The sequence below is a fragment of the Heloderma suspectum genome, chromosome 16 (assembly GCF_057233095.1).
Source record: "Heloderma suspectum isolate Gila_16-S chromosome 16, 16-S_ref, whole genome shotgun sequence".
Taxonomy (NCBI): domain Eukaryota; kingdom Metazoa; phylum Chordata; class Lepidosauria; order Squamata; family Helodermatidae; genus Heloderma; species Heloderma suspectum.
Window position 1 is genome coordinate 19,598,966 of NC_139473.1, and position 16,977 is coordinate 19,615,942.

Genomic DNA, 16,977 nt, shown 5'->3' on the forward strand with positions numbered 1-16,977 from the left:
GGACCCACCATTAAATACTCAATTCACATCATAATCCAAAACACCATCACAAATACCAACATTTATTATTATTTTATTTGATAGTTCAGGCTACCTATTCCTGGTACCCTCAAGATGTGTTGGACCTCCCAGGTCCAGACTTCCAGCATGCCCCAGCCAGCCATGTTGCACCAGGTATGGGAAGGCTGAGCTAGTGAATAAAATATGGTTAATAGTCATCCTTAGCCTTAAGACCATCAGAAGAATCTTTCTGGATTGGCCCAAAGGTCCATCTTATTGAACACCCTGTTTCCCACAGTTGCCAGTCAGATATTTCTGGCAAACATCATAATCATCATTATTATTATTTAGCCAGTGTGATTAGTGGCTAGAGGGGGAAGATTGTTGTTCAAATCTCCACTCAGTCATGAAGCTCACTGCGTGATCTTAGGCCAGTCACACACACAAACACAGCCCAACCTACCTGACAGGGTTGCTTTAAGTGGTGAAGAGAATCATGTATGACGCTGTGGGCTCCTTAGAGGAAAGATGGGATATGAATGTTGATGCTATAAAATAAATACAAGCTTAAAAGCAGCCCTGCTGGATCAGAATAAGGTGCTTTGAAGCTCCTTGTGTTATCACTCAAGAGGCATTGTGCAGCTTTCTGTCTCTCTCTCCTTAATGGATTTTCTGCAAAAAGAAAAAAAGACAGAGGAAGTTGTGGGAAAACACAAGAGGGTTACAAATGAGAATCCATGTCTGCACCTTACCTCTGGTAAAATCCCGTGAATGTGGCAGGGCAATTACACAATAAACACCTCATCTGGAAGCACCCAATGCCCCATCTAGTCCAACGTCCTGTCTTCCACAGTGACCAGCTGGATGCTGCTAAAAAAGCTAACGAGTAGGGCACAGAGGCAATAGGCCTTTTCTGTTGTGTGTCCCCACCTGCTCTTCAGAGGTATAGTGCTTCTGTGCGTGGAGGCTCTGTTTAGCCATGGTGGCTAAAAGGCATTGGGCCCTTTCTGCCTTGAGTCCTACCTAGAGCTGCAACCCCACACTTAACAGTGACTAAGCCTGATTGACCATAGCAGGACGTCCGAGTAAAGATGTAAGGGCGCAATCCTGGCATGTTTCGACAGAGAAAAGGCCTACAACTCCCAGCATTCCCCGGGGAATAGGGAATGCTGGGAGTTGTAGGTCTTTTCTCTGTCTAAACATGCATAGGATTGCGCTCTGAAGCAGCCTTCCCCACCCTAGTGCCCTCCAGATGTGTTCAACGGCAACTGGGAAGGTGCCTGGTTGGGGAAGGCTGATATATGGGATTGCACTGTAATTCCTTGACCAGGGCCTGAAGAGCTGTCCCTTTTCCGTTATTTGCCCCTATCATTTGGCACTCTGAATATAGAGGTTTTGTTTTTCCATCACGGCTAACAACCTTTGGTAGACCTCTTCCCTTCCCTGAATTTGTCCTGTTCCCCTTTAAAGCTGTTGCAGCTATTGGGCATCACCACGTCTCCTGGCAAGTGAATCCCATAAATCGGGGCAGGTGACTCAGGGCCTTCCAGATGTTTTAGACTACAATCCCCATAACTCCCAGCCATTGACCTTGAAGTTGCTTGCCCCTGCCATAAATCTCATACTAAATTTCTATCCCATCTTTCCGCAAGAATGTGCCCACAGCGTCTCGCAGCAATAGAATGAATGCAAAAAAGATAAATTATATAAAATGCAATGCATCACAAAATCAGTGTTTATGTACTGCTTCCTAGTCAAAGTGTTTTGTGTACTTTTTCTTGTTACCTTTAGAGCAGCTCTGCTGCAGTAATGATGGTGATGAATTTATAACACTTTTCCTAAATGTGCAAAGCAATCCCCATGTGGTGCCTCGCGGGACCATTGCATCAGCCTTGTATTTGCGTCTTTATCTATTACAATTAGGCATACGCCGCCTTCAGAATACTAATCCTATCAAGGTGGCTTACAAGTAATGTAAAAATAACAAAACCATGATAAACAATACTAACAGATTGAATAATAATATCAGAATCCTTCCCACAGGGTAGTTGGTTCTCATGGGGGTGGGAAAAGTGCAACTGGAACAGGAGTGGGGGTCTGGTGTTACCCTCATCTCCCCCCCCCCCCGGAATTCTTCCCACAGGGCAGAGGATGGTAGATGCCCCTGTGGGGAGGGGAAAGTCCAACTGGGGCAGGCCCTGAGGCCTTCTTCACCTGTCTCTCTCCCTCTCTTGTTCTGTCCCTGTTCTGTGGCATGTGCCCTTTCCACATGATGCTAGCACTGTGTTAGCATTCTTCTGCAGTGGGTGCTAGGGATGGAAATAGGTCTCTTGCTGTTGAAGGGCAGGGGAGAAGTCCAAATAGTTTCTGGAAACCCAGCACAGACTTCCGCCACACACAGACCCTCCTAAGAGGGGTTCTGTTCTCAGTTGTAAACACTTGAATGCGTCGGTGGCTAACGACATGAATACGAACTGGCAAATGCTGTCCCAAAGGAGTTATTTATGGCGGTAGGTATGGCATGCCTCATTCACTGTGTCTCAAATCGCACTCAACACAAGCGCCAGTCCGTCCTGTTAATCGTCCATCTCCAGTTGTTGACACCTCCAAGGGAGGATACCCCCTGAGTCCGTGATTGTCGAGTGTTTTGAACTGTTTCCCCACATCCGAACTTCCTCTGCCTTGTGCTCCGCCCACCTAGCCAACAGCAGCAGTCTGTTCCACGGGTAAATGTGCGGAGATTCTCCTGTACAGCCTGTTGCTGTGGACTGGGATATTAATCTGACGCTGACCTTAAAGGTGAATCTTGCCCCACCTTCCTTGGGATCCTGTCCTTCCCTGGCATTTTGAGATACTTCTCCCATGTTTTGGGAGCCGCTGACCTACGTTGTTTGTTTTATTTATAGAAATGTTTATGTACTGTCTTTCTCCCTGCAAAAGGGCCCCCATTTGTTGAAAAGAGGGGGAACCAGGGGCTAAAACCTCCACTCAGCCCTAGACTCAATGGGGTAGCCTTTTGTAGCTCAGGGCACCATCCTACGCATGTTTAAACATAAAAAAAGCCCTACCACTCCCAGCAATTCAACATGATAAGCAACCTCTCGTGCAACGCCATCCGCATTTGCTGGTGCAACGGTTTTCTCTGAAAATCCTGTCTTGCCAGCATATGCTATTGGCTTTGTGCTAAAGCGCTAGTGTTGAATTGTTTACTGCCCAAAGATTAGAAGTACTTACTATATTAAAAAAAAGCAGTAAGATGAGGTTTGTTACTGCCTTCTGTGAGAGAGGCTTGGATATGGATCGATACCAGGTGGAGAAGGGAGGGCAGGGTTGACAATTTCAGAGCAAGATCCCAACCATCATTAGGTATTTTATATTGTTTTATGCCTCTATCCCACCTTCTGACCTTCAGTGTGTTTTTAAAAAACCAAGGAGTTTCTGTCTGTTTTGGATTATAGGCTAGTGGGTGAGAACCTCTCTTTTTCTGCTTATAGGAAACTGTGTAAGGTGCCTCATAAGCTGATGACACTGTATAAACAATAAGGAAAGTTAATAAAACTCGCGCCCCCCCCCCCTCCAGCCGCCAACGAGGGACTGTGCTTAAAATCATAAATCACATCTGGCTTTTTGAAACGGGAGGATGACGTTCTTGGTGGCCTTCCTGGAAGTCCGCAGACTATTTTGGAAGCGACACCTCATGGCTTGCGCTCTTACACTGGGGTGGTGGCTGTTTTTGACTGACTTAAAACCTGATTTCCAATATGAGAGGCTGGCCTTCAGTGTGAGCTCTTCCCAACCCGGCTTTTGTGTATCTGTTCATATCCTGTAATAGTTGGAGTAGTGTGGGCAGCTATTGTGCCTCTGTCTCTCTCCCCTCCCCAATGATCGAGCTGGACGCTGATTGAACAAATCTTGTGTTTTTAATATCGATCACTCTAAGCTTTGGGTTCGATGCAGCAGCCAGACAGGCTCCTTTTATGGCCTTAGGTTCAGGGGGTCAGGAAGCTGGTATAGTTGGAGAATGTGTAAATCTTGTAGAAATGATGTGAGCTTCGCCTGTTGGAATTCTGCCTGCCGTGGAGCTCTTAAAGGCAGAAGAGCCCTTTTGCTGGGCAGGAGGTGCTTCCTTATGTGATCAACCATAGTCCTGTGTTCCCCAAACCTGGTGCCCTCCAGCTGTATCGGATTACAACTCCCAGCATCTCCCAGACAGCTTATTTACTGAAATTATATCCAGTGTACATATCATCCAGGCATCAGTCAGACCCAGATCTGCTTCGCCTTATGTGTCCTGTTCCACTTTTGTTCATACTGACCAGCCTGATCGTGTGTAGACATGGCAATCTTTCCTCCAAGCTAAATTGCCTCTTTCTGTCTTTATTTTCACTTATATGGAGCTCAGGCAACTTTTCATGATCTGAGCAGCCTGGCTATGACACAGCTGAAGAATATCTGCTTTTAAAAGCGTAGCAAAACTAACAAAGCGCATATGTCTCCCCGAAAAAATGCTGAGGACTCCTTTGAACAGGGCACTTCCTAAGAGACCAAGCTAACTTTATTAAATAAAATTATCTTTGAGGTCTTCGTCCCAAATTTCCATTGCTTCGTAGTTTTTAGATGTGAAATTAATTTCTTGGATATGATTCTAGTTGGAGTTTATTTATGTTTGCTTATTTTTTTTAAGATTCTGGAAGTTTCAGCCATTCTGGGGATCAACAGCAAAGGTATGTATGCCTCATAGTAATATTGTATAGGATTTCGAACCTTTGGAGGAAAACCCGGGGTTTCCCATATAAGGTATGATCCATGCAATACAATATGATCAGTTGGTTTTTTGAGACTTTTGGGTTACCAGTCTGTTTCTTTTGAAATCCTTTTCGGCCCCATTCCCAACTGCAAACCACAGTGTAAGTGCTGTGCCATTTCTATTTCCCTGCCCCATCTTCAGTGGTTCAGTTCAGCTCACTCCTGTCCTACCCTCCCTCAGGGTAAAGAGGACTGCTTGTGTGTTCAACCACAGGGGGAGGAGAGCAAATATCCATCCCAAGAGCAAATATGCATCCTCCTGTGCAGTTGACCAAAATGGCTGCGTGGCTAGCAAAATTGAACCGGATCTTTTTGCTGAATGGCACTAATAAAGTCGTAGCCTATGAAGTAGACTTACTCAGCTCTGATTCAGTCACAAATTGTGGTGTGTGTGTCTTACAAGTCTGGTTTTGTTGTGTTGTGAGATGCTCATTAAGTACAGATCAAAACTGGAAAAATAAGAGTTAAGTATAGCACTAGTCTCGTTACATATATCTACAGCTGTGCAAATCAGAGATATAAAATAAGTCTCCTTTGGAAGTGATGCAAAGGAGATGACCTCTAATAGGAAAGTAGTCCAATGGGGAATAAACCCCCATTGTCGTGTGGTAATAGGTTTGGCAGTTCCTCTAGAGCAAGGGTACAGAACCTCTTTCAGCCTGAGGGCCGAATTCTGTTTTGGAGAAGCTCTCGGGAGCTGCATTGCAGTGGTGGGCGGGGCAAAAGCGGTGGGGGCAAAAATACCAGCATATTTTAGCTTGAAGCTCTCACTGCCAGTCAGTCACTAAGGCTTAGGAGAGGCTTTTTCAACCTCTCAGAATGCAGGGGGAAACAGCGCAAAAGCCAGGAAGCGACCAAATTATTGGTGGGGCCTTAAATTCTGCTTCCTGAAGATAATACTTAGTACATCAGAAATGGCACTGGCTTTCAAAACCTTAAGCAGCAACAAATTAATTACTCTGTTAAGATGCAGTTAGATGCAAAATTAGAAGTGATCACTTGTTGTGCCCCCAACAATGTGTTGTGTGGAAATAGCACTTATTTGAAACCTCCTCAACTTCTCTTCCAGCTATGCAGGGTATGGCAATCAGGGAAATCAAAACTACGGACAAGCCCCACAGGTAGGCTAAATGACCGCTTCCGTGCTGCTGCTTTAACAGTATGGTGTTACATTTCCTGTATGGGCAGGAAGGCTACTCTGCTACCAGGATCATGGCACAGTGGACACCTCCCTGGCTTCTCTGGGGAGGGAGAGGGGGACAGTCGGCACTTGGGTGAGCCCTCTGGGAAGAAAGATCCAGTGTGGTCTATGAGGTGGAAGGAGACATGTCTTTATTGAGATGTAAGGCTACAAAACTGATACACAGACATAACTTTTGCTGTGATGGTAAAATATTCGAGCCCTGGGCTCTTCAGCTTGTTGCCTCTGGGCACCGCTGTCTACATCGACACCTCTTCTTTGTACCTGCCAGGCTCCCTGCCCTTGCTGATTTTTATTTCTGAAGATTTTTTAAACTGTTGTTGTTGTTGTTGAAATCCTTTGGTAACTGGCTAGGGTTGAACCAGCATGGGTATATTGTAAGGCAGATTCCCCTTCTGCATGTATTTTCTAATCAGGCAGCAATCTGCTTGCAAATACAATGACCAGTTAGCAGACAGGTGCTGCCAGGGACCCTGGGTGTTGCCAAGGGGGGTCTCTGCCTTGAGCCGCAAGAACAAAAATTGTATACAACCTGCCCTGTTCAGGCCATGTTGTGTCTAAGTTATGATTATTATTTATTAATCATCCCATTTGCATCCCATCCTTTCGCAGTGAACTCAGGGGAGCGTATATAACTGGGCGATTTGTTTGTTTATAGTATTCTTACCCTGCCTTTTGCCAAAGTGTCCTCCAGGATGCTCACATCATACATAAAACAAACAATAAAGCAGCAGGTAAAGCAGGAGAAGCCGCTGGGTGGGGGGCACAACACAGTGGGCTACCCTACATAATCCTCACAGCAACCCTGTAAGGTAGGCTAGGCCGAAAGATGGTGACTTGCCTAGGGTCACCCAGTGAGCATTGTGGCTGAGTGAAGATTCACACCCAGGTCTCTGGCCAAAGGTCAACGCTAACCACTACACCACCTCTCTGATCTGGGTCACCGCTCTCAGCAAATGCCCATAGCCTTACCTCTCCTTTGCCTCCTTCCTGTCGATTGCAGGGCTATCCTGGTTATGAACAGAGTGGGGAGAGTTCCTCTTATGGGCAAAGTTACGGAAGCTATGAAGGGAACTACGGACAGCCCCAGACAGGTTTGGCTGAGCATGCTGACGTTTTTGTACATATACACTGTTCAGGGGCTACTGTTTACCTAAAGCGTTCCCTGTTGGATCTTCAGGTTACGGGCAAAGTGACCAGCAAGGATACGGTGGATATGAAAACCAGAACCAGAGCTCTTATAACCGGGAATCTTATGGAAATCAGGGGCAGCAGAAAGATTCATCAGGGAGGTAAGGAGTCCAGCTTTTTGCCTTAACTTGCTGTCTGGAACTGATAAGAGGATGTCAGTGATGTAACCACAAGTGTACTCTGGCTGTCACTGCTGAGAAGTCCAACCCATTACCCAAGAGGGAGAGACTTGTCGAAAGAGAAAAATAACTCTTCTTTAGCTTCCAAATTCCTTCCATTTATTTGACTTCTTTGTTGTATTATGCTGGGCTGGGGATAGCGATGGACGGAGCAGACCTAATCCAGGGTGTGCCCCCTTTGTGTTCAGTAACTGGAAAATCCATTCAGCCCGTTGTTGTTGGGGCTTTTTAACAATGCGTTCAGAAAAAAAACACTCGGAAATAATGGATTTTTTTTAAAGGTACTCACAGGGTGGTCTGAGGGCTCACTAGCTTCTTTTTCTTTCGGTTTTTTTTTAATAGAGATACTAGCCGCACAGTTCCTGCAGCATGAGAGCTTCAGCTGTCGGGCAGCATGGCAATGCAATAAATGAATGTGTTCCAACGGAGGTGGCAAATGCCTCTGGAAGCAATGGAACGTAATTCCACGTCCCAGGGACATTGTAGGTAAAACGGTATGGCTGCCACCACCTGTGGGGCATTTTTTTCTCCATAGGGTGTCGCTGGGAAAGACAGTGGCTCGTTCTCACATGCTGTCTCTCCCAGAGTTTTCCCGACCTCCGTTGGAACACGTGCGGTGGCGATATTTCAGGCAGCAAGTATCGCTATAAAAGCAGGGATAAAGAGAGGAGGTTATTATGCCCTTGGACGCCCGTGTCCTGGAACGCGATGACAGCCAGGATTCTGAAGCAGGCCACCATCCAGTACATTTGTCCGGGAGTTGCAGACCAGGTGGGTCTAGCTCAGGAACTGGACCCACTGAATTCTTCTCCCATCCCTAGCTGGAAGTTGATTCCCCCTCTCATTGGCTCTCTCTGGGCCAATTGGGAAATCTGGAGTGTAGAGTAGGGTGTAGAATAGGGATGGGTGAACTCACCGTGGTCTGGGTCGCTCACTGGACCCCCACTGGCTGGCCGCCCCTGCTCGCCATGTGCAGTGGGTCACCGGGTGGTCCACAAGTGCCAGGACAGCAGTGTGTGGCCAGCCAATCCCTCGCTGAGCTGCCTTTTTGCGTAAAAATGGCAGCTTGGCCTTTTTCGTAAAGGCCAATTTTATGCAAATGGCAGCCGTCAAGTATCCATTTATGCAAGATTACAGGTCTAAATGGCCATTTACGCCTGTAATCTTGCATGAATGGTTGCTTTATGGCCGCCATTTGCATAAAATCAGCCTTTACGAAAAGGCTGAGCCACCATTTTGCGGCTTGGCGAGGGATCCATGGACTGGCGTTGGGGGGGGCGAGCTGGTGATTTCTTACCAGGCCTCGAGCCCCAGCCAGTCGCCCACCGCATCCTTTGTGTACAGTGGCATTGTCCAAGTTGCATTTGTTGGGATTTTCCTTGTTTTGTTGGAAAGGATTGGTGAGAGAATGATGTAGATAAGCATGAGACCAGATCCAAGACTTTCAGAATTGGGTAGGCTCCCATTAATTCAACTAAGCTTTGGATCTGTGGTAAACGAACTGAAAACTGCAGAACCTGGAGGCTGTAGCTGCCTGAACTTGCAAGGTTCATGTATATTTGAAGCATGCATCTTCCTAGAATGCTTTTCTATTTTGATTTACTTCACTTCAGCAGAAATTAGAAGCTAGCGTCATCTGGAGCCGTTGATATATACGTGGCCTTACTTCAGTTGTTCCCAGAACTGTGAGGCATGGAAGTGGGGAGGGGACAAGAACTCCAGGAGGAACTGGGCCCTAAGGCAGCTGGTGACTTGCTCCCCAGCCCTCCCCCCAGACAAAATCTGAGGGTACTGAATTCCCCCTGAGAGCGGACCTCGACTATCTACATTTGTATATTTGGAAAGAAGTAAATTCAGGAAAAGCTGCTGCTTATGTTTGCCTAAGCCTGATCTAGAGCAAAGACCCTATTCTGGTCTGTTGTTTGAGGCCGGTGGCTGGGATTACTAACCCAGTTCATAGATCTTTGCACACAGCAGCGGGCTGTATACACAGGATTGTGTTCAAGGATCCCTGCAGGCTCACCTGTAAAATAGATGATTTGGTCCCGGACTCGTGGTGCCAGGAGATAGGGTGAGTTTAGAAGCAGGGCCCTGAGATCAAAATGTTTTGAGGCACTGCCTAAGACAGGAGGGCAGGATTGCCTTTAGCGCAAGGGGCAAATTCCATTTTAGATTAACTTTCGAGGGCCACATTCCAGCGTGTGTGGGGGAGCAAAAGGGATGGGGCCAGAAGTACCTGCCTGTTTTAGCTTAAAGCTCTTACCACCGGTCACTAGGCCTTAGGAGAGGTATTCACCCTTTTAGAACTGGGGGAAAACCTGCTCAAAAGGTGGGAATCCATCAAACGATGGATGGTTGGGGGGAAAGGGGTGGAGACAGGAAGGGGGCATGGCCATCTGGGGGGGGACCCAGGAGGGCCAGATGTGGGCCCCGGGCCTAAGAGAACAGTTCTGAGAATTCCTACAAGAACTTTACAGCGATGGTCTCTTCCTGCTGCAATACTTTGTGCCCCAGGAGCAAAACTAAACGTGCTGACATATCTGAGGGGTTTGAGACTATGGGAGCCTCCCCCAACCTGTGAGCCTCCAGAGGTGTTGACTGCAACTCCCATCATCCCCAGCCATGCTGGCTGGGGATGATGGGAGTTGCAGTCAACACCTCTGGAGGCTCACAGGTTGGGGGAGGCTGCTTTACGGCATTGAAATTTGGTGGTGTATATGCACAGTGAGGGCCAAGGAAGTTGAGTGTGTGTGTTTGGGCTGCACGTCTGCATAGAGCAGAAGTGTGCAGCAATGTTCTCGTTTGCTTCAGTGTGAGGTCTTCCTATGACCAGAAGCCCAGCTATGGGCAGCACCAGCCCTCAAGCTACAGTCAGCAGGCCGGTTCCTATGACCAACAGCCAGGCTACAGTCAGCCACAAAGGCCCCTGGACCAGCAGCCAGGCTACAGCCAACAGGGACAGCAGCAAAGCTCCTATGACCAGCAGTCGGGATACAGCCAGAATCGAGGCTCCTACGACCAGCAGCAACAGCCCAGCTACGGGCAGCAGCCAGGCTCCTACGACCCGAAGTCCAGCTTTGGCCAGCAGCAAGGATCCTACAGCCAGAACCAGCCCTCCTACCAGGCTCAACAGAAGGAAGGCTACAGTCACAACCTGCAAGGTAAGCTGTGTCTCGCGGAAACGTTTCCCAAGAGCAAGCAGCGTCGTGAAGGCTTCTTGCTGTTGTGGAACTGTGACGATCTCCGCCCCCAAGGTTTTTGAAAAGGGGTGACACCCCCTTCAATAGCATATAAAGCCCCTGGTTCAGTTGCTCACATCTCCGCTTAGAGGGCCTTGAGGGAGCAAGGCTGGGAAAGAGGCGGGGCAGGCAGCTGCCCATCTTTGTAGGCAGCACCAGGCTGGAAGTGCCGTTGGTCTGACTTTGAAAGCAGCTCCGTGCTGCTGCTTCAACCCAAGGGAAATGTGCTGTTGGGGGCTGGAAGAAGGCAATCTCTACCTCTTTGTGGTATCTTCCATAAGCTGTCATAACCCTAGGCCAGGGCTAGGCAGCATGGTGCCTACGGACACCAGTGGCCCCCCTCCCCATGCACCTTTCTTGGCACCCACCAAGGTATCCTAACCCCCTCCACACACACACACACACACACACACACCCCTTTTTTAGAAATTTACTAATTTTCTTACCGGCTGCTGGGATTGCTGTGAAATAGGTTTCAGTCGGCTGTGAAAACTGTGGGTTCAGAGGAGTTGTTTACTGTGTTGGGGCTCAGACCCCCACCTCTGCCTTGGCCTCAGTCCTTTGGACAGGTGGCTTGTCCTTTGCTGCGACTCCCATGGCAGCCATTTTGTGGTGGTGCCCAGGACAGTTTCTCAAACTGCCAAATGCACCCACGGCCCCAAAAGGTTGCCTAACCCCTGCCCTTGATTCTTGAAAGGTAGCGTTTTTAATATGGCCGCAGCCCTCTAATGGATGAAAAACATTTCACTGGACTAAAAAGGCGTCCCTGCTTAATCGGGTAACACCTTTAAAAATAATTTATTAAAATATATGTAAGTACTTAGAAAAACTGCTGATGGAAGGCATTAATTCCCCTTCAATCTTGTATAGCAGGGAATGCCTCCTGTAAGAACACGCCTGCCATGTCACACCCAAGCAACATCTAAAAACTAAAGGCTGAATCCAGATTTAGTCATGGTTAGAGGAGGCCTAGTGAAATCAATTGGACATAAGTTTACCCTGACTAACATAAGCCCATTGATTTCAGTGGGTCTACTTTAAGTATGAATAATTCTGGATCCAACTCCAAATAAGTATGCTCTTTTTTCTCTAGAGCTTTTCATAGTCACCTGCAGACTTAATTGATTACAAGTCATTCAGTGAAGGGTTTTGACTGAGTGGGACCTCTAATTTTTAGTCCTATCTGGGTCTCAGTTATTTAGGGCACAGTTCTGTGAGGATGGCCACAAGCCTGCAAACGTGGGGGCTTACGGCCATCCAGTGCAGAGTGGGAGGAGCAGCGGAGACAATCTTTGCCTCCGCGCTCCTCCCGCTTGGCATTTGGGCTGGATGGGCCTTTTTGCCTGTCTAGTTGGGACTCCATGGAGCAGAAGTGAAGAAGGCTGGGGAGACCTGGGGATACAGCATAAGCCGGCCGTCCCAGTCCCCTTCCCGCCTGCCGGCACACCTACGTTCCCTCCTCTCCAAGGACGCCGATGGGGTGGGAAGCTCAGATTCCTGGCTCAGAGGTTGGAGTGCTGACTCCAGTCTTGGATCCAGGAACCCAGACTGTCCTATGGCGCCTCAGACACTGTCTTGGGGCCGTGGGATTGCTGTCCCGGTTAGTTTTGAATGTTTCCAATAGGGCAACTTTTGCACGTAATCTCTTTCCAAATAGGATGCAAATGGGGGGCAACTTCTCCTCTATGATGTCAGTCCAGAGCAATTGCTTTGTCATTCCTCAGATGATCGCCGTGAAAAGAGTAGGTATGGAGAAGATAACAGAGGTTATGGTGGGCCGCGAGGAGGTGGAAGCAGGTTCGATTCTGATAGCAGAGGACCCATGCCTGGTTTAAGGTAAAGGTTTCTATCCTAGTAGCTGCAGATGGTTACATATGGCTAGCGAGGCCATACTTTCATACTTGCTTGAGCGGATGGTGTGTTTGCACGTGGAGATCAAATTTGAAGGTAGTGGTTGTTTTTCTTCTTAGACACCACCACTCATGGCCTACACACGGAAAAGATGGGCCCTAAAATGAGTGAAGATTATCCTGACACCCGATGCAACAGAGCAGGTCAAAATCAGTCTCTCTCTCCCTCCCTCTGGGAGAATTGGTGGAGAGTGTATAAAAATGAAGGTTCCCTAACCTAAAAGTGGAACTTCTTTCTGCAAGAGAGAATATTAGTTGTGCTGGTTGGCATGATGGAAGTTGTAGTCCAACACATCTGGAGGGCACCAGGTTGGGGAAAGCTGGAATAATCACTGTAGTGAGACACTGTCCAGTACCTCACTTGGCTAGAAAGATTCAGCCATGCTTTCGCCCAAGAATTTGTTCATTCATCTATGCATACACTAGCATCCGCAGCATACTGGAGGGATGCGCAAGTTGCCTTCCCAGTTAACAGGTGACAGAATTGGGATTTCCAACTTCTTCACTGTCACCTGTTCCTGTGCCTTTAACAGCAGTTTGGCCTGCAGATATGAGTCGATGGCAATGCCTTCATGGCATGAGAAAAAATACGCTGATTTCTGGGTAGGAAGCAGCTGTTCTAGGCAGAGGAACCAGGCAAGCTACATTTTCTCTGTTCCGTTGACAGCTCTTGTGGGAATTGAGGTGGCCCACAGACTGTCTGAGTTGGGAGCTGGAGCTAAATACGCTGTTCACCAGGTGTGCTGCCTTTTAGCATCACTCACACCTCTTGTTTCTTGTCAGAAAGCCAAATGCCAAATGGGCCGGTTTAAGGAAATGCTTTCGAGTTGAGCAACCGAGCTCCGCCTGTGTTCAACCTATTTCAAATGGGTTTTCATTCAAGGTACCATCATTTCTAGGGACATATGAAGACAGAATTAATCGTAATGCCAGTTCCTTGATGAATGGTATCATCTACTCGGGCTGGATGGTCTGTGTTGCAAAATGCAGTGGTTGAAAGATGTTGTCAGCTGAGGTGCCCTCACCCAACTTGGATGGTTGATTATGCAGCCGGATGGAGTTTTATGGTCTATATGGAACCTGGCTTCCATGCCCAGACAAGAAGGGACCCCTTGTGTGATATGTGCGGGTGTCTGTAGCCACTTTGTCCACCCTCTTCCTCAGATCAGACTATAGCAGGAGTGGGCAACAGTGGGCTGCGTGAGGTCCCCCACTGAGTAGGCTGGTGTGGTGACAGCGGCAAAACAACTGGTGATTTGCTGCCAGATTTCTGCAGCAAACTGTGACAGTGGCCTACAAAGCCCAAATTTAGCTTTCAGGGCTTGGTTTAAAGCTAAATTTGCCCTCTTTAGTCCACCATTGCAGTTTGTCACCAACATTCAGTGACAAACTGCCAATGGAAAGCAGCCTTGGTGCTCGGCAACTTAAATACAGGTTATATTCACCGCTTTGGAAATTGCCTTGTAGAAGTAAAGCAGTGGGTGGGGGAAGTCCGTGTTGGAGAGTTAAATGTTCCCTCTTTCATGTTGCTGAACAGGAATGGCGAGGCCTGCTCTTCTTAATAGCTTAGAAGATTGGGTCTAGACAGGCCGTGCTGGACAAAGGTAACATGCATGTTGAGATAAGATAGTCCGAAGTCCAATGCGCCTGCCGACACTCCCGCACAGGACAGAAGGCAAAGTGGCGGAAGCTGGAGGAGGCCGGCTACCCATATTGTACCATTTTAGGAGTGTGTTAAGAATATGGTTGTTACTTGGTTCAAAATCCTATGCAAAGGAAGACTCTTGGCTGGAAAATCATTTTTGAACAGCACATTCTAGAATGCTGTGAAAAAGAAACCTCTGCTTATCTCACCTATTAAAATAAGGTTTTGGGGGGCGGGGGCAGCATTGCATCTTGAAGTGTTTCCAAGATGTGGGCTAGCTCTGACACTTACTGTGGAACTAGCAATGGGAAGGATATATGAGCCTTGCTGTGATGGAAGATTCTTCCCGTGGTTGCTCTTGGAGCCGTGTGTGCCCGTTTATCTATGTGTGTGGGGACCCTCCCATAAAGCAATACCAGTGTTGGGTCCTAGGCTGCATTTACACATAGTTTAGCTTGTGGCGAACACCTCCTCTCTGATGTGCCACCTCTGTAATTGGGGCCAGAGAACTGCATGCTAGTAGTCGTCATTTTGCCTTCATTTGGCATGGTGGATGGCTCCAGGCCGCCGCTGTCATCCAGACAGAAATTAGGAGCAAGCCCGGTCTTTGGCACAGTACCCTGTCCATGGGAGCAGCCAGCCCACTGTTGGTAGGGTTTTAAAAGCCGTGGTGGTCTTGAGTTCATCTGTGTCTTCCTTCTCCCCTCCTTGATCCATTTTTGCAGTCCTCCCCCACCCCGAGTTCTTGTTGGGGGCTGACATGTGTGCATTCCCATAGGTTCCTTCCTCCTCCAGAGCTGACCTCTGCTACCAAGACAGAAACCACCCCACCACTCCCCCGCCCCCGGTTACACCCACTTCTTCTCTGCTCTGTAGGGCAGAGCAACTCCCACCTGAGGGAGCCATCCTGCTCCTTCTGCCTTCCCTCCTGATAAGCACATGAACGTGTGTTACACTGAGTCAAACCAGAGGTCTGTCTAATCTTACTTTCTCTTGATGGGCGAGTGGCTGTCCAGTGTCCTTCCTGGCTTTGCAACCTGAACTCCTTCAAACCAGAGATGCTGGAGCTTGAGCTTGGGGGACGGGCATTTTACTCCCCCCCGCCCCCGGCCATGTGGGAAGTGTCTCAAAGCAGGGGTCCTGGCAGCAAAGAGAGAACCAATGCAGCTGTGAACGGCACCTCCCAATGACCAGAGCCTGCCTCTTCAGGCCCATGAGAAGCGTGAGATCAGGGGTTCAAATGAAATTAGAGATGTGGCATCCAGGGTGGACAGTCTCTAAATTATGCACAAGTGAGGCACTTTACAGCTGACATTTTTCCAGTTGTGGAGTTCAGTGCTAACCTAGGAAGCTGCCTTATCCCAAGTCAGACCCTTGGTCTGTCTAGCCCAGTATTGTCCACGCTGATCAGCAGCAGCAGCAGCTCTCCAGGATTTCGGGCAGGATCCTTTCCTAGCCCTACCTGGAGATAGCTCGGAATTGAATCTGGGACCATCCGCATGCAAAGCAGGGGTTCCAGCACTGGGCTACGGCCCCTCCTAACAGCTTCGAGTTTTGCCTAATGAAATAGGTCCCTGTCAGAATGGCTTGTATTCTGATGCACGTGACACGCAACATTCATCTTGCATATTGCCCAAGTGGGCTTGCCATTGCTGGAGGCTGTTCTGGTAGGAGTGGGAAGCTTCTGGTTCTGGCAGGCCGATGGCCTTGTACTTTGTCTCCCTCATCTAATGCTGGGGTCTCCAGCATGGCAGCCATGGGCCCACGGACACCTCTTTTGACACCTGCCAGGCTCTCTGCCCTTCCTGATTTTTATCTTCTTTTTTATTTTTTTTATTGTAAATTTCAGCAATACAAAACCATGGAAAAAAGAGGAAAGAAAGGAAAAAAATATATAACTACATAATTTGAATGTATCAATTTCAGCTGATGCATACAAAGTGTGTGTGTGTGTGTGTGTGTGTATATATATATATATATATATATATATAAAATAATGTAGAGATTGGTGTAAAGCAGCACAACAGCAAAGCAACAAGGTGGCTCTGGATCCCCTGTGGATGCTGTCAGTCTTAAGGTAAAATGTTAGTCTTTCTAACATTCTTATATAACACAGTATTAAAAATACATTTTAAGCTAAACATTTCGGCTTCCGCTCTCATCAGTAGCTGTGCTGTTAACAGCACAGCTATTGGTGGGGGCAGAAGCTGAAATGTTTGGCTTAAAATATATTTTTAACACTCTCTTAGTCTATCTTATATAAAAAATAATTGCACACGCGCGCTCTCTCTCTCTCTCTCTCTCTCTTTCTTCAACTAAGGCAGACCAAATATCCATATATATATCCATTCATGAGTGGATACCACCCATTCAAATGTTGAGAGCATTGTTAGGTCCTCAATCCATTGCACTATAGGAGGGGAGGGTTTATCCTTCCAATGGTGTAATATCAGTCTTTCTGCTGTCCAAACAGCACGGAGAATCCAGGAAGCAGGTAGATCATTTAAAAGGACATGTGCATCAGAAAATATTCAAGAGTGTTCCAATACAAAGTGTATCCTTGCAATAACCTCCTCCCCAACAGAGGCAACTATTGGGCATTGCCAAGACATATGATTAAAAGATGCATTAGGGCACAATCCTATGCATGTTTAGGCAGAAAAAAGTCCTACAACTCCCAGCATTCCCCAGCCAGCTGCTGGCTGGGGAACGCTGGGAGTTGTAGGACTTTTTCTGCCTAAACATGCATAGGATTGTGCCCTTAGCTGTATCACACCTCCAGCAATTAGCCGACTTAGGAGACGTT

The 16,977-nt window shown here is 47.7% G+C and overlaps 1 protein-coding gene across 2 annotated transcripts in view; it reads left to right on the plus strand.

The window, feature by feature from the left end:
* Positions 1–16,977, plus strand: part of TAF15 (TATA-box binding protein associated factor 15) — a 31,175-nt gene that overhangs the window by 1,535 nt on the left and 12,663 nt on the right. For both annotated transcript variants that reach the window (XR_014786143.1, XM_084822823.1), the window contains exons 2-7: positions 4,685–4,724; positions 5,876–5,927; positions 7,011–7,101; positions 7,188–7,299; positions 10,189–10,538; positions 12,341–12,452. Coding sequence is in view for 1 of the 2 variants with exons in the window: in XM_084822823.1 (XP_084678949.1) it covers positions 4,685–4,724; positions 5,876–5,927; positions 7,011–7,101; positions 7,188–7,299; positions 10,189–10,538; positions 12,341–12,452 (757 nt within the window). In the remaining variant the exon portion in view is untranslated. The remainder of the gene's footprint in view (positions 1–4,684; positions 4,725–5,875; positions 5,928–7,010; positions 7,102–7,187; positions 7,300–10,188; positions 10,539–12,340; positions 12,453–16,977) is intronic.